Genomic DNA, 24,885 nt, shown 5'->3' with positions numbered 1-24,885 from the left:
CCTTGTAGGTGGTGTAGCTGCCTGAAAACGCCTGCCTTGGGCGAGACAGCCGCGGCAAAGCTGCTCAGAGGTGGCTGGTAAAATGGCGCCCATTTGCAGGTCAGTAGACCGCTGTGTTCTGAGCTATTGTAATGCTAGTTTCCTAGCAAGAAGACCAGTGCGCTCTGAAAAGAAGCAGTAGACCGGTGCGCTCTAAAAAGAAGTAGTAGATCGGTACGCTCTGAAAAGAAGCAGTAGACCGGTGTGCTGTAAACAAGCTTGAAAAATTTGAAGCCAAAAAACTGATTTTCAATGGCATCTGAACAGACATGGGCCGAAATAGCCGAATCTTCCCAGAGATGTTTCTCTCAGGCCGACTGAGTCAAAACAAAGCCTGAGAGGAAGGGAGCAAGGGGTGTGGCTGAAAAACTATGCAGATCCAACTGTAATAACCCATGTCTGGCCGATGCCACAACCACACTAGAGAAGAAGAGAAATTCTGTTTTTCCTTTATTCTGACTTTTCCACCACTTGCATAGTTTCCCTTGTAGCTGTTGTCTGCTCATACCCAACAGATGATACCAAGTGGAAGGATTGTTGCACAAGAAGATGACCTGTTTGTCCTGTTGACAAACCTAATTGTGGGGTCAGAATTACCTTTTTTATTATGCCTATCAGTCATGTAGAGGATGTGGTAAATGTAGCAAGAGAGAAGGAGGCCCAAGGAGGCTTTAATTGGCTCTGTTATTTTTTTTAAGCAAGCCTTTTCAACACTCACCTGTGCTAAGAGAAGATCTGAGCCAATTAACATTTGGGCCAGTTGTATATTCCGTCTTCTAGAAACATCTCATTTACTCTACAACTAGTAGGCTTTCAGCAGCAAGCTGTTCTGTCTGCATTTTTAGGAAGTCATTGGTTAGCCTTTGCCAAAGCAGCCTTGAAGACAGGAAAATGAAGTTTTCCTAAAACTTCTATTATATTTTTAAGTGAAAAACTTTGGATAAGAGCCTTATGTCGGTGCTTAGTCTGATCATGCAAAGGCTTAAAACAGGGAGAAGATTTGCAGAACAGAACAGAATAACAGAGTTGGAAGGGGCCTTGGAAGTCTTTTAATCCAACCCCCTGCTCAGGCAGAAAACCTATACCCATGATGGCAAACCTATGGCACGCATGCCACAGGTGGCACGCGTAGCCATATCAGTGGGCACGGCAGCTCAGCTCCCGCCGCATGAGTGTGCCGGCCAGCTGATTTTCAGGCCTTCTGGGCCCAGCAGAAGTAGGGAAACAGGCTGCTCCCTGCCTCCAGAGGGTGTGGGGGGGGGCCTGGGGAAGGCCTGTTTTTCTGTCTCACCTGGCTCCAGATCCTCTCTATGAGTCTGGGGAGGGCGAAAACGGCCTTCCCCACCCCCTCAGAGGCCCTCCAGAGGCCAGAAACGGCCTGTTTCTCAACTTCCGGTTGGACAGGAAGTGACATTTTTTGCTGTCCCCAGCCTCCAGAGCTTCTCTGCATTCTTTCTAGAGTCTCAACATCTTTTTTACATTGTGGCAACCAAAATGGGATGCAGTAATTCCAAGTGTGGTCTTACTAAGACATTATAAAGTGGTATTAACACTTCACATGATCTTGGGTCTATCCCTCTGTTAATGCAGGCTAGAATTGTGTTGGCTTTTTTGGCAGCTGCAGCACACTACTGGCTCATATATCATTGGCCAGTATTTAGGCATTTAACAAACTTGTTTAAGTCATCTTTATCCACATTTGCTTAATCCTTGACTCTCACATAGTGAAAAGAATAATCTGAAAGAGACTTCCGGTAGCATTTGTTTAAACAGGCATAGAATAGTACATCTTATCAGATTTTCAATTCCATTTTCAAATGAACATGAGTTTTTGTTCTTTCTAAAATATTTTTACTTTTAGATTATTTTTAGTATTGACCTCCATAATTACTTTCATATGCTGAAATTCAGCATAGAAATTGATTTTAAAAAGTAATGTAAACATTCTGTGTTTGTTTCGCTGCTGTGTATATAACAGCAACAACACTCAGACAATAATAGAAGATTTAGGGTGTGGACTTGACCCACTTAGCAGAAATATGCCTGTGCTTTCTTGGGCTGACTTCTGAATAAACATATGATTGCCTAGTTAAGAATTTATTTTACTTTTTTCAGAGTTTGTTTCAAAATAAAATATGAACTTATAGTGAATCATAGAAATTAATAACACATAGAAATACATTGGATACGTATAAGTCAGTTTTACTTTTGCATACATCTTCTCGAAATAAAATGTGTTCTGTGATCACACACGTGATGAAACACTGAATTTTGCAAACCGTAAATTTGTGCAGGATATATCTTTGTAGCTATAAAATGGCAGCTTGTTTTAATTACGACAGAGAAAGCACATTTTCAGAATGTGTATTCAGCATCTAAAGCAATACAATTATATGAAGACCCAGAAAACTAAAAATGTATTTTTACATCTCTAATATTAGATGCACACTCACACACTAGCTAGTGCTAATTATTGCTATTTTGCAGTCTCATTAATTCTTTTGTAGGCTGTTAGCTTTTTATATGTAATAATTTCAATTGTCTTTTGTAAAGCAAAGTAACATAACAAGCAGAGTCTTAGACATTAGAATAGAATAGAATAGAATAGAATAGAATAGAATAGAATAGAATAGAATAGAATAGAATAGAATAGAATAGAATAGAATTCTTTATTGGCCAAGTCTGATTGAATACACAAGGTGTCTGGTGCATATGCTCTCAGTGTACATAAAAAGACAAGATACACTCGTCAAGAATCCTGATGGGGTTTACTATAAACTGGCAGTTATCCTCTTTTCTGCCATTGGTACTCAAACCCAATCCCTCCTTCATGACTTCCATTTATTCATAAGAGCAGTTACGGAGTTTAATCCTTCCCTCTTGCTATAAGCCTATTGCTTCCTTCCGGATGATCACATTCTGTAATAGAATCCTGCCTAAAAAAGAAGAAATATGACAGAATCCTTAATTTGGGGATAAAAAACCCATGTTGGGTTCTACATATTTTGGCCTAAATGGTAAAAGTAAAGGTTCCCCCACACATGCATGCTAGTTGTTTCTGGCTCTAGGGGCAGTGCTCATCTCTGTTTCTAAGCCGAAGAGCCGGTGCTGTCCGAAGACGTCTCTGTGGTCATGTGGCTGGCAGGACTAAGCGCTGAAGGCGCACAAAGCGCTGTTACATTCCCACCAAAGTGGTCCCTATTTTTCTACTTGCATTTTTTACATGCTTTCGAACTGCTAGGTTGGTAGAAGCTGGGACAAGTAACTGGAGCTGACTCAGTTATGCAGCGCTAGGGATTCAAACCACTGAACTACCAACCTTCTGATTGACAAGCTCAGTGTCTTAGCCACTGAGCCACCAGCCTCCAAATCCTTTGGAATCATTCTTACTGGTGGGTATTAGTTGAAAACCTCTGGAAGGATGTCAAATTTCAGAACTTTTGGCCCAAAATAAGAATTTGAAATAAACTGCACAGTATCTGGACTTTGATTTTTGTCAGTGATGGGTTAGAAGGCAATTACCACTTCTCTGAAGTTAGGGGACAATCACACAGAAAATATGTAAATATCTTTTTATGGATAAAACAATAATATTATGTTACAATTAGAAAAAAGTAATGGTTGCAAATAAACATAGTTGTAAATAGTGGCAGCAGGAAGTAGTTTGCTTTGAGAATTGAGAAAAGTAATAATTGCTCAATTTGAGAATAATAAACCAATCCTTTATAAAGACTCTGTAGAATAGAATGGAAACATCATATGGGAGATGTAATGTTTGAGTCACATTGACAATTATCATGAACATAATAGGCAAATCATGAGCCCTTCCATTGATACAGATCTTCAAGACCAGCAACCATGTCCTTCTTGCTATCATCATGAGGAGGTTAGCTATAGCTATACCAGCATTCCCCATCCTGCAATATATCTGGAGATGCAGTTTGGCAGAAGTTGATTTACTTAAGATAAGCCAATAGTCTCTCCGAAGGTTTTCTTAGTGCTAACACTCAGCTGTGCTATTAATGTAAAGATGCTGCAATTAGAATGGGATCTCCTATAGAAGAAGGCAAATTCTGGTTTCATATATTCAAGAAATCCTTAGTATAATTTTTTTGGTTCTGGCATATGAACCAAATCAATTATGGTTTATTCTGTGAATTGTGTTTTAAAAAATCAAAGAGTCCTTTTTCTTTGAATAAATTTTCCATTTCGATTGGTATCAGAACGTGTAGAATTTTCCCTCTCCTTTATAATGGGCCTCTTACTAGTTAATATTGATATAATTCCACAGTAGAATGCAGTGGGAAGTCAATTCCATTCTATGCAGTGAGATTTACTCCCAAGAAAGTATTATTTCTACAGTTAAGGTTCTGTGATTTATTTTCTTCTACAAATGAAAGTTGTTCTTCATATGGTATTATAGGAAAACAGTATCAGAAGGATCAGTTGGCTTGGTAATCTGGATCTTTTAATGTTCCAGAAATGTGTTTTACCACCTGTTCCCAATATTTTTTAATAACCTTCTCTATGCTTGATATCATATTCAGTATACAGGATTAAAAAACAGATTGGACCATTTCAAAATCGTATACATCTGTGGCTTGGCAAATAGTTAGCAAAATTTAGTCAGCAAATTGTCAGCAAAGGTACAATACCTTTTCATAATGTTTTTTTGTTTTCTACCATTTTGGAAGAATGTGGAAAATATATTCCAAATTAAATTATAGCATTCTTAATAAAAGATGAAAGGATAAGATTAAAAAAAAAACATGATCCAGGGTTTATTGAGGACCCTTTGGATTTCAGGGCCCTTCTCTATCAATAGGGAAAAAATTAGAAAGAAAACAATTAAAAATACGAAGGAAGAGGAATAAGGTTTTTAGAAAATAGAAAATCAGCCATTATTATATTTTAAGGCTGTGCACTTCACTTAAAAATATAGATATAGCATTCATATCTTTTTAGTTTGGTATCTGCCAAATTAGTGAAATAAATAGAGTGGGGTTCATGGTTGTAAAAATTGTGTGCTTTTATGGAGTGCTCACTGTATTGTTTTTTTAAACATAGATTTATGTTTGATGACAAAGCAATTCTATAAACATTATATCGCACTGTAGTGATGGCATTTGAAATAGAGATTTTTCAGTTAATAACTAGAGTTGTGACTTCTATTGATTTATATTTAAAGACACTTTCATTAAAAAGTCTTTTATGTGGTTTTAGGAAAAATGGGCATGATGGGATACTGAATAATGATAATAATACTTAATATTGTAATAATATTTGGGGATTATTTTATTTCAATACTATTCTAACATGAATATTTTGTGTTATTAATGACTAGTAGGCAAGGATTTTGGACAAATAGTTCTGCTCTTTATAAATCAATATTAAATTATGCCCAATTTCCTTCCTTCCTTCCTTCCTTCCTTCCTTCCTTCCTTCCTTCCTTCCTTCCATTTTATTTTTGCAGGGTCATCTTGCAACTGTGGAAGCTTCAGAATGTAAACCTGTATCAATGCTAAACTCCCTTCCGACTAGGGAGAATCATTTCCAGGCTTTGAGAGAAACCCCAGAATTTGATGTTCTTATCATAGGTGGAGGTGCCACAGGAAGTGGTTGTGCCTTAGACGCTGTTACAAGAGGTAAGTGATTCACATCACTATAGCAGTCAGATTTGTTGTGTCTAGGCCAGTGGTTCTCAACCTTCCTAATGCCGCGACCCTTTAATACAGTTCCTCATGTTGTGGTGACCCCCAACCACGGGTGGGTTCTAAATTTTTTTACTACCGGTTCTGTGGGCATGGCTTATTTTGTAGGCGTGGCTTAGAGGTCATGTGACTGGGTGGGCGTGGCTAGCTGGTCATGTGACCGGGTGGCCATGGCTATGTGTATAGGGACTACTCAGCGGGCTAAAAAAAGTCATTTCTGACAGGTCCTCGCACTTTTGACTAATCCTCACACTTATGACCATTCTCACATTTATGCCCGTGCAACATTCTTAACAACCATGTCACTCATTTCACAACTGCTTCTTTTCACCATGGTGATAAGATTAGGGCAAAAAACGTAAAATGTGAGGATAGTCATAAATTTGAGATCTGGTCAAAAGTGCGAGGACCAGTCAAAAATAACTTTTTCAGCCCTCTGAGTAGTCCATGTGCACAAAAGGACTACCCAGAGGTCTGAAAAAAGTGATTTCTGACAGGTCCTCGCACTTTTGACCGGTCTTCGCACTTATGACTGGTCATCATTTATGCCCATTGTAGCATTCTTAACAACCGTGTCACTCATTTCACAACTGCTTCTCTTTACCATGGTGACAAGGCAGGGCAAAAACGTAAAATGTGAGGACAGTCGTAAGTTCGAGGACTGGTCAAAAGTGCGAGGACCAGTCAAAAATAACTTTTTCAGCCCTCTGAGTAGTCCATATGCATAAAAGGATACAGCAATAGAGAGGGATGAAGGAAGGGAAGGGAAATTAGAGTAGGAGTGAGGGTAAGAGAGGGAGGAAGAGAGGAGGAGAAGGAGAAAGGAAGAGGAAGTAGGGAGGAGAAGAAGAGGGGGAGGAAGAGAAAGTAAGAAGGAAAGAAAAGAGAGAGGTGGTAGGTTTGAGGAGAAAGATTGCTGTACAATAAAAAAGATGAAAGGGAAGAAAGCCAACCCCAAACAAATATAAAGATATTAAGATTAAGAATGAATTGTTAAACTTTAAAGAATAAAAGAGAACAAATATGAATAAATAACAATAATTAGAAACACACATACAAACATACAATGTATTTTCTTTGAACAGAGTATATTTGGCCTGTTCACAAATTTAAACAGTGTTTAGTCATTTCAATTAAATTTACAATTCCTATATTTCCTTTTTGCCATATTTATTCCTCATCTATTTTTGTAAAAAACCAATATTACCCTTCATCCTCATCTCTAATCTTAATCAAATTCAATTTTTCCCTTCTATTCTATATTATACCCCTTCCCATTGTCATCTATTTTTATAGCCATCCTCACATTGGTTAATTATGTAATATTACAGTTGTTTAATATAAATTCAACATTTTAATATAAATCAATTAGTTATATAACTACCTTTTTTGTATATTAATCAATATGAACATGAATATTCCAATTATTTCCATACAATTCAATTTCTTACAAATCAATTAATTATATTTACCAATAATAATAAACCAAATAATTTCCCCCATATATTCCTTCAAACCACAACTTAACCATTTCTGCTTTCAACACAATATACAATTAATAGTATCTCAATTATTACAATTCCCTAGTTAAATAGAGCTTTTTTTCTTTTGTGTTTTAAAATCTTGAACTCTCCTCTTTTTCCCTAAATTTCCCATTGTTTGCACCTACCTTTTTTGGTGAGGAAAAAGAAAAGAAATCTGCCTGCCTAATTTTCCAACGTTGCATCAACAGCAAAGACAACAGCCTGCTTTACTTTCAGTTTTGTTTTTCAGCATAGCTAGGGGGGAAAAAAATTGCTCCAGCACTCTTTGCAAACAAGTAGCAGAGCCCTGAGCAAAACAGCTGAGAGCAAATCAGCTGAGAGTCGGGAGCCGATCTAATCAAGGGCTAATTAGCCTATGCTGAAGCTCCAGGGGCCAATAAAATTACAAAAAACACTGAACCATTTGTTAAATTGCTGGCTCGCCCGCCCCTCGCCCACTACTATTTATTGACAATAAATAGTGGTGCGGAGGGGTGGGGCAAGCCAGCAATTTAACAAACGGCTTGGCCGAACCCCCTAGAACCGGCAGAATCCCACCACTGGCTATAGGGCGGCCCTTTGAAGCCCCGTAGCAAGAATTTAAACAGTTTTTTTTCCTCTAGCCATCAGCTGGGACTCAGGAGGCCAGCAATAGATTGGGAGTGGGCGGGGTAAGCGAACGGCCGGCGATCCAACAGAGCAGAGAGTGAGGGTGAGTGAAGGCATGGGGGGGCGAGAGAGGGCTTTGGCGACCCCTGTGAAATGGCCGTTCGACCCCCACAGGGGTCGCGACCCCCAGGTTGAGAACCGCTGGTCTAGGCATTCATACATCCCAGAGATAGGAATACGTTTTTACATTAAAAGTAGATTCATTCTATCTAAAGTCATTGCTTTTCCTTTTCCTTTTTTTTCTTTTTCTTTTTATTGTATTTTTAAACATTTATTGTAGTTGATTTGTATTATTTACAGTAGTCTTTTGATTGAATCTTTTAAATTATATTTACAAGTTTAGGGGCTTGTTTTTTGTAATATAGTGTTTAAAAAAAGATTAACAGAGTTGGGATTTAATTGCTGCAGTTCTTTTATTACATAATGCCATAAGAGGTTTCTCTTTCTCTCTCTCTCTTTCTCGCATACCTTTGTCATTCAATCCAATATAATGCCTGTGATAGGCCTGAGGCATTTTAAAATGATGTCTTGGATCATGATAGAGATAAGTTGCTAACATCACAGTTCTCAGTTCTGAAACTTAAGAGGCGCGTGCCTTTTGATATTCCAGAAGCACAGTTTCTAAGCATGGAGAATTCAACAAAGTGCCTTTTGTTTAAAAGATGAAATGAATATAATTTGAGCATTTGAGATTATCTCTTTGACTTGCTGGGCTTTCTTCTATTCCGTTTATTTTTAATGTCATTGTCCAATATATCATCTTAGCTGTGTGGGCAGCCTGCACTTCATGTTATGACCTGTTTTAGGGCTATTCCTTGCTAAGCCATTTTGCATTAAGTTCTGAAGAACTTATTCCTTCCTAGCTGCGAATTGCCTTTTTAAAATTCCCATAATTCCTAACTAGCCAAAACTTGGAGTACAGGTAGTCCTGAATTTATGACCACATTTGAGCCCAAAAGTTATGATGCTAAGTGAGAAATTTGTTAAGTGAGTTTTGCCCCATTTTAAGATTTTTCTTGCCACATTTGTTAAGTGAATCACTGCAGTTCTTAAATTAGTAACACGGTTGTTAAGTGAATTTGGTTTCCCCATTGACTTTGCTTGTCAAAAGGTTGTAAAAGGGGATCATATGACCCTGGGGCACTGCAACCATCATAAATGTGAATCAGTTGTCAAGCGTCCAAATGTAAATCACGTAACCATGGGGATGCTGCAATGGTCATAAATATGAAAATGGTCATAAGTGACATTTTTCAGTGCCATTGTAACTTTTAATGGTCACTAAATGAACTGTTGTAAGTCAAGAACCACCTGTATGTGTAATGGTAATGCTGACATAATAAATAAATAAATTTCCAATATTGAAATTTATTGATAAGGATAATTAAGCCGGGTTGGAAGAGCAAATGAGAAAGAAGAGGAAAGTCATTTTTGAATGAAAAAAATTAAAACAGGTATTGTCTTTAGATTATGGGATCTACTTCTTCACTAAAACCTCAAGATCTGTCAACTGGTGCACATATTGTGAATGATATATATAGAACCCCAGCTCCAGAGATTTATTTTGACTATCAAATACGAGGGACAATTTACTTTTTAAAAAATCATTGGAATCATATGTTTCACTAACCTAAGATGTAATGTCATTGAATTAGCTCAGTATGTTGTGGACAAATCAGTTGTGATATATTTAGTAAATCATAGTTGAACAAAAGTAGTATAGTGTGTTGTGGAAATATCAGTCGACTTACATTCAGTAAGCCATAGTTGAACAAAATATAGTTTAATGTAATGTACAAACCTTTTTAAAAACTGTTATTGTAAAAAAAATGTAAGAAAGAAATTCTGAACCATTTTTGATTTGTACCAATACATTTTAGACTACTTTCCTGTCTATGCCAGCTCTCTATTATAATGACTTCCAGGATGGATAAAAATCGATGATTTAAAAAATAAAAAAAGATTTTTTAAATTTAAATCGGATTTTTTTATTTTTATCAAATTTATTTTAATAAAATGCTTTTGAAGTAAAAATCTATCTAGAGATAGTTTTCTCTTTAAGATACATTAATAATTTAGTTTATTCAGCATGAAATGGAGCTTAGTTATGTAGCATGAGGCTGTATGCAAAATTCACAACTCATTCAATGAATCCAAGCTCTGCAAGCTAAATAGGAAACATTCATTTTGTTTGCAAATAATAATATTAAAGATTCAACTACCAGCAAGAATGAGACCTTACATTTAAAGAGCACCTGTCATTTCAGATCGATCATGGCAGTCCCTGTTAGTGGGCATCCACTCACCTGCTGCCTGCCACATCCCTCACCAGCCATCCCATTAAAGTGAATGGGACTGTCGCTGAGTCAACAGTGGGTCAGAGGAGGAGCTGCTGCAGGACAGAGATGACAGTTGCTCTTTAAAAATTATGATTTAAATTCAGTTGATTTAAATCAAGCCTTTTTTACTGGTAATTTAAATGGTGATTTAAATCATGGTTTAAATTGACTTGATTTAAATCAAATCCACCCTGATAACTTCTTTTAATTCTTTTAATTAGTTAGTAATCAGGTGTGTGTTTTTGGCCATATAAAAAGTGTTGACATGATTTGGAAAATAAAGTACTAACTATAGTTTTAATTTCAAGTTTTATAATCCATCTATTTTTACATACAGGTTCTTTTTTTGTTAATAAATTTAATGGGCCTGGCTTCAGCTATGTTTTCTTTCTTCCTTAACTCCTTAGTTGAACTTTTCTTTTCTTTTCTTTTCTTTTCTTTTCTTTTCTTTTCTTTTCTTTTCTTTTCTTTTCTTTTCTTTTCTGGTTGTATTGCTGTAATTACTGTTAACATAGTACAGTTATAGTTAGTAGCATGTATGTTAAGATTTACTGTTGATCTCTCTCTGACTCTGCTTTATTTGCATTGTTATCCTGACATGGCACTGTCTTTTCAATAAAATAAAATTTTAAAAAGTTTTTATTTTTATTTTTTTTCAAATTTTCTGTACCCCCAGTTCTGCTGAAGGATTATCTGCGTTAGCCTCAAGTTTGAAATTTTGTAATGTATATATGTCAAAATAAGAGGCCTAAACATTCTTAATATTTTGTTTTGCATAATTTCAAAACATTATTTGCATTATTTCTGGCCAAATTTTGGTAGATTTAGAAAGAGGGGTCAAGTTTGGAAGTACCTGTAGTATATGTAGGTGAGATACCTTCTTCGGCAACTTCCTTGTATTTATTTTTCCTACCATGTATTTTGTTGCAGGGATATGATTTTGGTTTCATAATCAAATAAAGGTTTTCAGTGTTTAGGATTGGCCATAGCAGATGATAGAGCTATATAGGAAAACCAAAGTTGAAGCCAATCTCATTTATCGTTTTCGTAGTACATTTGTTGATTTGTATCAGTAGCTTTCTGAAGTGTGAAATAATCATAGGCATTTGGTTAATGAATTGTATATTGTTGCTCTTCATTCACGGGATTTGCTCTCATATTAAGTTTGATGCTTCACTTAGCAAATTCTGTTTTCTTCATCTTTGATACGTTCTTGCCAAATTATTCCTGATTGTATCCATTAATCTTCAGTCACATTTGACAAAAATAAATTGCTCTGATCTTCTAAAGTTACCGGGAATAATTAGTTTTTTTTTTTAAGGACATGAAAGTTTAGGGGGACCAAGAGAGGCTAATGTGGCTGTTTGTACTGTAATAAAGCATAGCGGGATCTTTAAGGTAATGAAGGCTAAAGGGAGAGTGCAGAGGACTTCCTCCTTGGATCTGCAAAATCATGTTACACACTCTACCACACCCTCTGTTAAAATCCTGTTTTCATTCTTCCTGTTTTCTTCCTTGAGTGGCTTTGTATGAGTGATTGCCACATGGAAAGTACATTGACAGTGGTTGTGACATTAGCATTGTTACTTTATTCAGTTTTGAAAACAGCACTTAGCAACAGCACTTTGGCTTATATACTGCTTCACAGTGCTTTACAATCTTCTCTAAGTAGTTTACAGAGTTAGCATATTGCCCCCCAAAATCTGGGTCCTCGTTTTACCTGACCTCGAAAGGATGGAAGGCTGAGTCAACCTTGAGCCTGGTGAGATTTGAACTGACAAACTGCTGGCATCCGACAGTCAGCAGAAGTAGCCTGCAGTACTGCATTCTAACCATGGCGCCATCACGGCTCCATAAAATAGCAGTTGAACCAGAGCTGTGGAGTCGGGAGATAAATGTTCCGACTCCGACTCTGACTCCGACTCCTCAGTTTTTTGTACTTCCGACTCCGACTCCGACTCCCCGACTCCGACTCCTCTGTATTAATATGCGAATGTATTTTATACATTCCTTGAAGGAAAGAAAGGCAACATACATGTCATTACCACAGGACTACTGGCTGGGAAGCCAACAGTCTACTGTATTGAACAGTTTAAGCAAAAGACAAACACAATGAAAACAACAAAGTTTTATTAATTTTTTTTTATTAATTTAATTAATCAAGTTGCTGGATAGTAGCAGCAGGCATAAACATCAGGAACAGGAACTTTACCAGTTCAAAAATACAAACCACATTATTTGGTTGTTTTAGAACAAAAACAAAGCTTATCTATATGAACCAAAAACAAAATCTGTAAAACCTAGAAATGGTTTATATTAATCTTGAAATGTAGTTATAGGCTTAGCAAATGCAAATCAATTCAATGTAGAGTTCTAAGGAAGAGAATTGCCTCTGCCAGATCCTCTTTCATAGAGGCTCTTAAGTCAGACTTTATTATTTTTAGGGCTGAAAATAATCTTTCGACACTGACTTGGGTGGGTGGCATTGCAGTAACTATTCTGGCCACATCACTAACGATCTCTGGATAAACAAGGATGGCTTCTTCAACAGTAAGTTTTGATGAGCGATCATACTTTTCAACTTCTTTTAGTGCTTTATAAAACTCCTGTTGGAATTTTTTTATTTGGACATTTACTGGTTCTGTAACGCTTATGCGACGCTTATAGTGAAGCACATGAAAAGCATGCTTCTTCACGGTCACTTAACGTGTTCATTTTGCGGTTACGTGAGGCACTGCATGCATTGGTCTTTATTCTTACAGTAGAGAAGTCATTAATTATAACTTTTTGTGAATTGGGACATTTAAACTTGCTTTTTTTAAAATTCCAATCTAAATTTAGTAGGAGTCGGAGTCGGTGCATTGTTTGCCGACTCCGACTCCGACTCCAGGTACCCAAAATTTCCTCCGACTCCGACTCCTCGACTCCGACTCCGACTCCGACTCCACAGCACTGAGTTGAACAAAGTTAGTTTGTATTAGATGTGATTTCCCCTCCTCCTCCTAAAAAGAATTTCATTTCAGGTGTTCTGTAGGTATTTATTTTAACTGCATCTACTTTCCATATGATTATATTTTACAAAACAATAGAAAGGGCAGGGGAAAAGAGTCTGAAAATTAGTAATGAGGTATGCAGTTCAAAATCAGTCTCAAGGTAGTGATTGTGCACTTGAACGCATTAGTTAGACAGGAGATGTTATCAGTATTACATTACAGTTTTCATTTAGGACAAAATACGAATTAGTTGCAACCTCCCCAAAGCCCATTAATCTTCCGTCTGTCTCCTGTTCTGCTTTTATAATATTCTACCTGGTGAAAAGTTCTGAAGAACTTGAAAGCTTGCACTCTCCCCTGAATTGGGTGGCTCTAATAAAGGTATTACCCAATATTGATTTTAATTTTTTTTTAATAGAGCAGTAATGTTGTTCTGCTACAAAAAAAAGCATATGCAAATTTAAAAGACCATTAATAACACTAATTGTTTGATTATGATTTAATTACTTCGTTTAATTTGTTGTTCTCATGTGTATCAATATCAAAAGTTGGAAAATAATGTGATAACTATGTCTGGGCCTGAACTCTTCTTCTGTCCTGCATTAGCTTAATTTCATTTAGAATCACTTATCTAAGATTTTTAATTGTCCTTGTATATTAATGAGAAGGGGAAAGGTTTTACATACTCTCAAATTCCTTCTTCGGTCATTTTCATATCTCTGATATTTATGACTTGAAGTCAAAATATTTCCCTGAAAAGTCTGCCACACTTCACTGCCAAAAAGATGACATTATGTACTTTGAATACAAATTTATGTAGAGCAGGTTTTTTTCTTGTGATTGTCTGTACCCTTGAGAAAGGTCTAATGGATTACATACATGGCTTAGGACCTGGGTATCTACGAGACCGCTTCTGCCACCGATAGCCTCCCACCGGCCAGTATGCTCCCACAGAGAGGGGCTCCTCAGGGTGCCGTCGGTCAAACAATGTCGACTGGCGGCTCCCAGGGGGAGAGCCTTCTCTGTGGGGGCACCTGCACTTTGGAACGAGCTGCCCCCGGAGATACGAAGGATCCCGGATCTACGCACCTTCCGCCGTGTCCTCAAAACTTTTTTATTCCAGCAAGCTGGGCTGGCGTAGCTCTTTTAATTGTTTTAAATTTGTTTTTTTAAAAAGGGTTTTTTTAATTAATATGGGCCAAATTTGTTTAATATACTTTTAAATTGTTTTAAATTTGATATTTTTATGTTTTTATTTTTGGCTGTACACCGCCCTGAGTCCTTCGGGAGAAGGGCGGTATATAAATTTAAATAATAAATAAATAAATAAATAAAAATATAAATTGTATAATTTAAGAAGTTAATTTGGTCTTCTGGTTATGCAGGTCTCAGCACAGCTCTTGTAGAACGGGATGATTTCGGATCAGGGACTAGCAGCAGAAGTACTAAATTGATCCATGGTGGAGTAAGATATCTACAGAAGGCCATCATGAAGTTGGATTTTGAGCAGGTAATTGTTTATGATAGCTTTTGTAAAGCAAAACAATATGTTGCTTGATCTAATTAAATTGGTTCTCACACTTATGGCTTAACACACTATTTGTTTTGAATTGCTTGAAACCTTGAGAATATAGGCAGAAAATGCATATATAGAAGAAATGCAAAGTAATTAAAAATTATGGAATGTTTTATGTTCGCATTTGGTCAAGCAATTGAAATGCGAAGTGTACATTTTAATAAACTGACCCTTTGATAGCACTTTATTTTATTTATTAAATTTGGATTCAAATTCTCACTAGTAGAAAAAAAAATCCTAAAACATGTTACGGTACAATTTATTGTTTTGTAAACAAGTTGAGAAGCTTCCATATGTTTTAAGACAATTACAACTTTTTGAAAAACTGCAGTAGCAGCACACCTTTATATTATCTGTAGAAGTATTTGTATCCTTTTCAAGCAGTGGGTTCCATTGTATAAATTTGTGTGATGGAGAAACTGCCCAAAAATGTAAAAATGCTGCAATGTATGGAAGATTATCAAATCTGACAAGATCTCATCATTTGCACCGCTTATCTCATAAAGGTTTCCTGATCTTGTGCCTTCTTTGAAAAATGAATAATTTGGGTTCTTAATGCCTGATTTATAGTGAACCTTAGTTTCCCTCTTCTCACTTATACACCGGACTAGCTGTTTCATAGTGCATTTCTCCATATTAAGACTAAATTCTGCAGGCAGAACATTTTTGGTAGGAATAATTATTTCCTTATCTTGATTCTAAGTCATTCTATTCCATTATACCATGTTTTGATCTTAATCAGGTACGGAAGCTGGGGCGTGACCAGTTTACTTCCCTTAATGCAATCATTATATTTCCATTGATGGAACCTAAAATTTAATTTGCCCCCTTTTTAGCCGTACCATAGTGGTGTCTCAAATTCATTTGTAATTTACTATGCCAGATCTTTTTCACACATGCTGTTTCTTAGTTGTGCCTCCTCTCATAGCTGTACATTGGATTTTTGTCCTTGCTTCAGGGTTCTCATTTTACATTCCTCAGATATCTTCTGCTAGCTGTTGGTCATGTAAATATCCAATATTTTACTCAAGAACAAATTTGACGTGTGTAATGCTGGGAAAATACTATATCCTTAGAAAATGGATGTAATTAAATACTAGTGTAGGGTGTAAAAATGCTGTGGTAATTGTAGCTTTTACTCTTTCAGAAGTCTTTTACTCTTTCAATGCAGTCTTGAGTTCCTGACTGATATTTTGAGTTTGAATCAGTATTTATTTTAAGGTCAGACAGAACACTTTCTGGATGTACAAACAGCAAAATTCAAATTTCCTTGAATTTGATGGATTAGTTCCAGATACTCTGTTATTGATCAGACATGTTTTTACGTTAGAGCTATAAGAATATGAAATAAATACTGAATTGTCTATTTTTTAAAACAATAATTGGTACATATTAATTTAGAAACTGCAAATACTGCTATAATTCATCTCCATAGAGCTAGTACAGGTAGTCCTTGACTTACAACAGTTAGTTTAGTGACCGTTCGAAGTTACAATGGCACTGAAAAAAGTGATTTATGACCGTTTTTCACACTTATGATTGTTGCAGCATCCCCATGGCACATGATCAAAATTCAGATGCTTGGCAACTGACTCATATTCATGACGGTTGCAGTGTCCCGGGATCATGTGGTCACCTTTTCCGACCTTCTGATAAGCATAATCAATGAAGCCAGATTCACTTAACAGCTGTGTTACTAACTTACCAACTGCAGTGATTCACTTAACTGTGGCAAAGGTTGTAAAATAGGGTAAAATTCACTTAACAAATTCTTGTTTAGCCACGGAAATTTTGGGTTGAATTGTGGTCGTAAGTCGAAGACTACCTGTATGGTATGGTGACACATAAGTTGTTGTCCACTTTTAGCTGTGGAAATTTACTGAGTGGCTTTGGTCCTTTCTCTCTCAGATCAGCCCATTTCACACAGTTGATGTTGTGGTGGAAAATGGAGGAAGGAGAATTTGAACACCGTACTGAGCTTCTGAAGAAACTTTGAGATATATTTTAACAGTTTTCTGCAATAAAAATATATGTTTTTCTGGTCAAAGAATGACATGTACAAGTTTTTATTACAATCATAATTTCTAAAAGTTTTTTTTTAATACTTCAGGGAGTCCACAAAATAGCAGCAGATGATTGTTTGGCAGTATCACTGAGAATCAGTTCAGTAAATTCTTTATTATTTCTTTTTTTTACTTTTACTTTTTTTTTTAGTATAGAATGGTAAAAGAAGCCCTCCATGAACGTGCCAACTTGCTTGAAATTGCACCTCATTTATCTGCTCCTCTGCCTATAATGCTTCCAGTTTACAAGTAAGTTACTCAAAATGTATCCTATTTTATTTGCTTAGCAGGATATTCTTACATTTTAATCTGTGTCACCGTATAGGAATTATAGTGCTTTATTTCTATGAGTTATTTTTTTAATTTTGTTTTGTTTTTGCTAGTGCCAAGCCTAATTTTTTTAGTTTGCAAGAACAAAATATTGCCATTATTTTGTAGAACTGTAATGTGAAATCTTTTGAACCATTGATTCCATTTGTTTTATTCTGGTATGGCAAATGCACAAAGAATCCTGTTGGCATTTTACTGACAGATTGATTACAGTGGCATAAATCTTTGATGTTGCTATACCATAACTGTGCTTGAATTAAACCTTGATTAGCCATCTCAGAACTGAAATTTACGTGCGTGCATGTGCATCAGTGTTTATGTGCATTTATTTATTTATAATGATATCTACTTTCTAATGTTGGAGCCATGTCTGCATCTCTGTGGTATAAAAAGGGAGAAAATGAGATGCAAATGTATACATGATGTTTATTTTCCTGTCTTGAGAAAGTAAAATACATAAGTAGCCTTTTTACTTTGTTTAGACCAGGGGTGTCAAACTCACATCATCATGGATGCATCATGTGACATATTGAGACTTTTTCCCTCTTCGCTAAACTGGGCGTGGCCAGCACGTGACACATCTGGCCTGTGGGCAGGAGTTTGACAGCCCTGTTTTAGACAGACTAGTACTTTACCTTAAATTAGTCAATGAGATGTCAAAAGAGAGTATCCAATTAATGTTCTTGAGTAATAATAATTTATTAAATTTGAATTATGCCTGATTCTCAATTATATTCTGGACAATCAAAGAATTTTCAATAAAACATACAAAATATAGATAAATGCACAAATATATGCTGTTTGGACTTACAGAAGGATGCATCTGAGAGGATGTTACAGGAAGAGAATATTTAAGTGTTTTGTAATTTATCTATTTGAATTTCGATCTTTGGAGTGGTACTGGGGGAGGGACGTTAGCCTAAGATGATGTCTTACCCAGAGTCTCTAAGTGACTTTCTAAACCAAGTAACGTTTTGAGACTTGGTTTCACACATCCCACCACAATGATTCACAAAGAATACACTAAGCAGGGGAAACATCAAGGATCAGAGAAAGAAGTCATCAAACCTAAATAAATTCACATTATCTGTGCTCAGATAATGTGATGTTATGTATCCAAGAAAAATATGGTGATGCTACAGCACTTACAGAACATGTCTTACAAATATAATTCTGGCACATTGTACTTTCCATATCTCAGGGTAAAAGTATACAAGCTTTCTTTGGTCTCCATCAGTTCAGACACCTTATGAGAAAGGGAATTTTGAAGCATCATCCGAGTCATTTAAATAAGACTTTTTGTTATGTAAGAAACTTCAAATGCCTGTCGGCTGCTTATTTATGTACTGTTCTTAGAAACCTGTTAACTAAACATTAGAAACATTAGTATGCAAATCATCAGTTATTGCTCTCTTTTGCCCAAGCATGCACAATTTCTGTTGCCTTAAGAGGTGCAGCTGGCTTTATGTTATCAAGCACTTTATTCCAAAAATTGTCAAGGCCAGGCCCAATATGGAAGTGGGGGTTCAGCAGCTTTAAGGGATGAAATCTCTTTTAAGTGCCTGCGAAGTTTAAGGCATTTAAAGGAATTGCATACCTTAAGAACGTTAAAGACTAACCCATGTGATATAATAATTGTTTAAATACACCTTGTCAAAGTAAAATGGAGAGTGACTACTTTTGTCATTCTGTGACTGACTCACTGACTCAACAGTCCAGTGAAATTGCTTTAATCAACTATGTTTTGAAGAGGATGACACAGGGAAAGTTAGCCTCAGGTTCCTACTAATTTCGAATTCACATAAATAGAATTGGTGTTGTTTTTTTTGACAGAACACCCAATGGACTTCATAGCTTGTTAAGCAAGCTTCCCCCCCCCCTTGCTAGTAGAATAGTGACTATATGTTCCCTGCAATAATCTTGAATAGGTGCTTGCTAATAAATTCTGGCTGACTATAGTAACCAAGAATTAAATTCATTAGTCAGCTTCAAGTTGAACATATTTTCAAAATTGTTAGTCATGTTTACTTTTAAGACCCATTGATGTCAGTAGATCTGTCTCCAAATCTGTTAGTTTGAAATCTTAAATATTGTTTCATATTTTCATGTTCTAGTACAGTGATGGCTAGCCTTTTTTTCTTCTGGTGCCAAAAGTGTGTGTATGCGTGCACTGTTGCGCGTGCCCACACCCATAATGCAATGCCCCCCACGCTGCCCTGCCCCCCTGCGCAGGCGCATGTGACCCCCGCGCTCCCCCAACCCCCCTGCACATGCGCATGTGACCCCCCACACCCCATTTTGGGCCTAGCAGGCCTCCCTGAAGCCTCCGGAGGCCAGAAATTGCTCGTTTCCGGACTTCCGGTAGACCCGTTTTTTGCCCTCCCCAGGCTCTGGAGGCTTTCCTGGAGCCGCCGGGAGGGTGAAAAGGGCCTCACCCGGCCCTCCGGAGCCTGGAAACAATCTGTTTCCAGACTTCCGGCAGGCCCGTTTTTCGCCCTCCCGGAGCCTCTATGTGAGCCCTGTACTTACTTGGCATCCAAAATGGGCTGCGTGGAGACTCCTGGGAGGGGCAGGGCAGCATGGGCATATGTGCACGTCTCCCGCATTTGTGGCAGAGACTCAAAAATCAGCTGGTTGGTGGGAGGTATGCACGCATGCGCTGTGGATCTGACCTAGGGCGACGGTTCTAGTACAAAGGCCTATCGGGGGTGGGGGTGGGTGGGAGGGGAGTAAAAACAGGTTTGAGTGTAAAGATGATTATTTTAATATCCTGACCGTAGGATAAGGCACGTGGTCCAGCCAGGTAATTGTAGACTTTTATGCTGCATAAAACTAAATATCATTTTGGTGGAAAGAAATGATTAATATTTAAAGGTTTTTTTCATTGAGCACTGATCATTCTTTGTGTGCTTGAATAGTTGCCCCCCATCGTTAATATATTTAAAAATAAGAACATTAGAAAACAATATGAGCTGCAGTGAATCCTCAGTTTTCCATGTAAGCCTGTAAATCTGTTTGCTCATTTCTCTGGCTGGATTCGTGTAAAAGAATAGGCTAGGCTAAAATGGAATTGAATAGCTTGTGACTCATAGTACTGTAGGAACCCAAACATTATCTTAATATGTTACATAAACCAGGACACCAGGTTAAGGCAGTTAATTTAGATATTATGGGAATAAATCCCTTGTATTTTGTTAAAATGGTCCTTCTTCCCCACTCCCAGTATTTGATGCTTGGATCCAGCTGCACAGTAAAGCTTCATAGCCAAGTGGTAATATGAACCTTGATCCCATTGTCCAGTTCTTTTTACTGAATTGATTGCATTCTAACTGATTTGGAGCCTTTCTGTTATATAAATTACAGTCACAGCCTTTGCAAATAAATATTATCTATATTCGGGTGTGTTTATATATCCTCTGCTTTTCTTCCCAGAAACTCAGGATAACTTCAATAAATAACAAAATGAATTTTAAAAACATCTATCAAATTGAATAAAATAGTAATTGGAATAGTTATATCTCACTTCTTCTTGGGTGGCCTCTTTTAATTGAAACATTGGCTTGCAGAATTCCCCTGTGATTTTTTTAGAACAGCTTTTCCACACATATCCAGGTTTATTCTGATTTTTCTAAATTCTGTTTGAATTTTCAGATTTGTTTTAAAAGAATGACAATTGCAAAAAAAAAAAAAAAAGGATTGGTTTTACATACTTACATGTTTATTTGACATCTTTTTTTTTTTTTTAGGTGGTGGCAACTGCCTTATTACTGGGTGGGAATTAAGCTGTATGACCTTGTAGCAGGAACCCAATGTCTGAAAAGCAGCTATGTGCTTAGCAAATCCAGAGCTTTGGAACTCTTTCCTATGTTACGGAAGGACAAACTCGTGGGTGCCATAGTCTACTATGATGGTATGTCCTCTCCTTTCTTGCCAGTGTTAAAAGCAGAAGCTTTGATCCCAGTTGTAAATATGAGCCCATTCTATTACTGTAGCTATATTGCAGAAGTACTGTATGGCCCTTGGGTTCATTCATACATTTCTCCCTTTGTATATCTTTGCATCCCCCTGCAAGAGACTTTAAGTACCAACTGCTTTTTCAGCTGCTGCACTGTTTAGCTAATCAGTTAGAAAAAGTTGCCTTAATTGCAGTTAACTTTCATTAAGCCATAGTGGCGCAGTGGTTAGAATGCAGTATTGCAGGCTAACTCTGCCCACTGCCAGGAGTTTGATCCTGACTGACTCAAGGTTGACTCAGCCTTCCATCCTTCTGAGGTTGGTAAAATGAGGACCCAGATTGTTGTGGGTAATATGCTGATTCTGTAAACCACATAGGGAGGGCTGTAGAGCACTGTGAAGCAGTATATAAGTGCTATTGCTATTTTAGCTCCAGTTCTTTCTTTTCCTCTGTCTAGTAGACTTTCTCTAACCAACATATAAAACCATAGCAGAGAAGATTCATTGTTTTTCCTACTTCACATAGCAAGTGAAGCATACCCATCTCGAGTCCCTTCCTTCACACTGAAAAAGGATATAAGTACTAGATTAGTCTTGTCCCCTTTTGCTTTCAGTGCCTATTTGCACCTATTTGTGTGAAAATTCCTGACAACATGCCAGAACTAGTTCTGGGAAGAGGTTCATGTCTTTGAATCTGTTCTTTCCTCATGTATATTGTCTTCCAAATTAACTTCTCTGTGGCTGGTGGATAAATGAGGCATTATCATACATGGGAGCATGCCAAAGAACTTACTTTGTAAAATCTGTGTTTAGTTCCATTATTCACTGAGGTTTCCAGATGTGTCTTTTAGTCTGCCAGTAGAATGCTCCACCTACTGGTGGTTTTGGTGCTCAAAAAAAAAAACCCATTTCATTCTTCCCTTGGATTTTCCCAAATGAAAGTTGATTTTTCACTTGCTTCTGTATGCACAATGCTATTTCATCAAAATGTGTTGCTGTGTGCAGAACGATCTTTTATCTTTTTTTATATTAGATATTTTTCCAATTCTACCTTTGAAAAACGTTTTGCAGGCAAGCATAGATACATATGGATAAATACATGAATTGGGGATGAAATATACTAGCAGGTTACTCCATTTACTTTTTGTGAAGGGGGAAGAAGAAAATTAAATTTTATAGCTTGTTCAAATTTAGGTTGGGGATGATGACCAAAATGATTAAAAAGGACCATTACCACTTTAAAGCAGGAGGATGACAATGGAAATGCTTGATTTTTTCTGCAAAATTGATCAGTGTAGTGAATCCAGAAACCTATGATTATAGAATTATGAATATTTGTATATATCAGAAAAAGCTAGCTTAAAACTTCTTTGTAACCATAATACAATAATACTGATGGGATCTGAATGTTCTGTTGCATATGTGTTTGCTATGTATCGTAGTTTTGTAGGACCGCAGTTTTGTGAGTGATTGTAAGTTTATTTCTTTACCCAATAAGTCTTGAGAAGGAGTGGTTAAAGAGAGTAGTTTTTGTTGTAAACTGGATTATACCTTTGAAAACATCCCTTCTACAGTTTAGAACATAAAATAAAATGTTATATGCACAAAAAAACATGGAGATGAGTCTGCATACATTTTCATAAAGCAACAGAAATCAGCCTACCGAACCACACTTTCTCTGAAAATTACTAGAAGCCGAGAAACTCAGTTCTGAGATAGTGGAATGCAACTAGTTACACAGCAGGATGCCCATTTAGTGACATTTTTATTGCTCTCTGCCTAAAGGCCAGCTTTAACTGTGATTTTTTTTTTTTGTCCTTATGTTAGACGTATTCAGTTTTCCATTCTTTTTTATAAGATGATTTATAGATTTATTTTTTCTGTTGAAATAAGGGTGTCTTAACATGTAGATTTTTTAAAATGTTTTTTTTCTACCTCCAGCTATAGCCAATAACCCAGATTTGCACTTTCAGACTGTCTTTCATGAACGAATGCTACATAGATATTCAAGTAGGAAACTTGAGCTTTGGTATCCATCCAGATTCCTTTTGCTACCCTCTAGTGCTTTTCTGCCATTCATTTTGAAGAAGCTTTAGAATGGTGTATGCTAATTATAGGATCCAAGTGAATCGGTTTTGCAGTGAAAAAGCTATGTACAAGGATTTTATTGGGGACAAACGAAATTAGAATTTAAATTTGTCCTTTTTTATTTCTTTATTTTACTTAAAATTATATACCTACGCAGTTAAAACAATCTTTAAACTTAAAAGAAAGGCTTTTAAAAATTAGAAAAGAGACAACTCCAAACAAACCTCAAGTAAAAATTAATACAAAAAAGAAAAAACTATCTTATATTTTATACCTATCAATAGTTATGAGTATGCTACTGTAGATTGTTCTTCTACATGCTAAATTTATTTGACTTGAGTGATTCTAAATATAATTTCTAAACTGTGAATTGATCTTCTGGTAGATTGCAGTGGTATTCAGTGAGCATTAGAACATACTACATCCGTGATGGCGAATCTATGGCCCGTGTGCCCAAAATGGCACACGAAGCCATGTCACCCGCCATGCGCGACCTTGCCTGTTTGTCTTCTGGGTTTCTGCGCCGGCCAGCTGATTGCTGGGTACGCATGCACGCTAGAACCCGAAAGTTCAGCTTTTCTGGAGCGTGATCCATTCGTGCGTGCAGCAGAGCTGAAAACTGGTCTGCACATGCGTGCCGGCCAGCTGATTGTCAGGTGCACATGTGTGCTAGAACCCGGAAGTTCGGCTTTTCTGGAGCGCGGTCCCAATGAGTGCATGTGCATGACATGACCTTTTTAGTATTCGGTGCCAAAAAGGTTCACCATCACTGTAGTACATCATAAAACAGTCCGCAGCAGCTTTGCCATCATCCAATTCTGAAGTCATATCTAAAGCTTGCCTTCAATTGTCTTTTCACATAGATACAGTCTGTTGTGCTTTACCCACATTCTGCTAGTGAAGCAGTCAGGTGAGCCACTATAGCGGGAGGTGGGCAATTAATTCTCCCAAGAGACCACATGAGAAACTGGGACCGTTATGGAGGGCTGAACCAATAGGGCAGTGAAGATGTGTAGGCATGCTCACATGCCCATACGTAAGTTGAAATAAAAGCAGTCACCTTCAAAATAAAAGCAACAGAGACAGCCAAAGGGCCAGATGTAGCTCAGGCCAGGCAGAGACAGCCAAAGGGCCAGATGTAGCTTGGGGGCCATAAAAGCCCAGGTCTGCCCTAGAAAGTGGGAAGAGCCCTACATTTTTCTGAAATAATGCTAAATCTGCATACAAAAGAAATATTTCAAATGAACAGGGAGGACTAGCCACCTAGTAAATCATGTTGCCTCTCCCTGTCCTATTCCGAGGAAAAGGACTAGCGGATGGTCTCCTAATAGCTGGTGAATTAGTAAGAGTGAAGCAAAGCTAGAAGAGATATTCAAAACCTTATCTTTAACATGTTCTGGATAATTGACAATGTGCCTTTGGCAGGATAAGGATTGCTGATGGAGCCGTCACATTTTAAGCCAGTGTTCTTTCTGCTGGCTCAAGGACCAGTACACAGAATTTTAATTCACTGGTGAAGAAGAACCATTAATGTGTTTTTCATTTTGTGCTCTGCCTTGAATCTCGTTTCTCAAGGAAAATGTATGAAGTCTGAAATATT

At 37.1% G+C, this 24,885-nt stretch overlaps 1 protein-coding gene across 4 annotated transcripts in view; it reads left to right on the top strand.

The window, feature by feature from the left end:
- GPD2 (glycerol-3-phosphate dehydrogenase 2) overlaps positions 1-24,885 on the top strand; it is a 99,671-nt gene that overhangs the window by 29,661 nt on the left and 45,125 nt on the right. For all 4 annotated transcript variants that reach the window (XM_070941565.1, XM_070941734.1, XM_070941818.1 and 1 more), the window contains exons 3-6: positions 5,513-5,684; positions 14,660-14,784; positions 17,065-17,162; positions 20,990-21,153. In XM_070941565.1, the coding sequence (XP_070797666.1) occupies positions 5,513-5,684; positions 14,660-14,784; positions 17,065-17,162; positions 20,990-21,153 (559 nt within the window). The remainder of the gene's footprint in view (positions 1-5,512; positions 5,685-14,659; positions 14,785-17,064; positions 17,163-20,989; positions 21,154-24,885) is intronic.

Source organism: Pituophis catenifer, unplaced genomic scaffold (genome assembly GCF_029215685.1).
Source record: "Pituophis catenifer annectens isolate HBS135680 unplaced genomic scaffold, rPitCat1.0.hap2 SCAF_1, whole genome shotgun sequence".
NCBI lineage: Eukaryota > Metazoa > Chordata > Lepidosauria > Squamata > Colubridae > Pituophis > Pituophis catenifer.
Note: the sequence above shows the minus strand (reverse complement) of the source record. Positions and strands in the feature narration are given on the sequence as shown.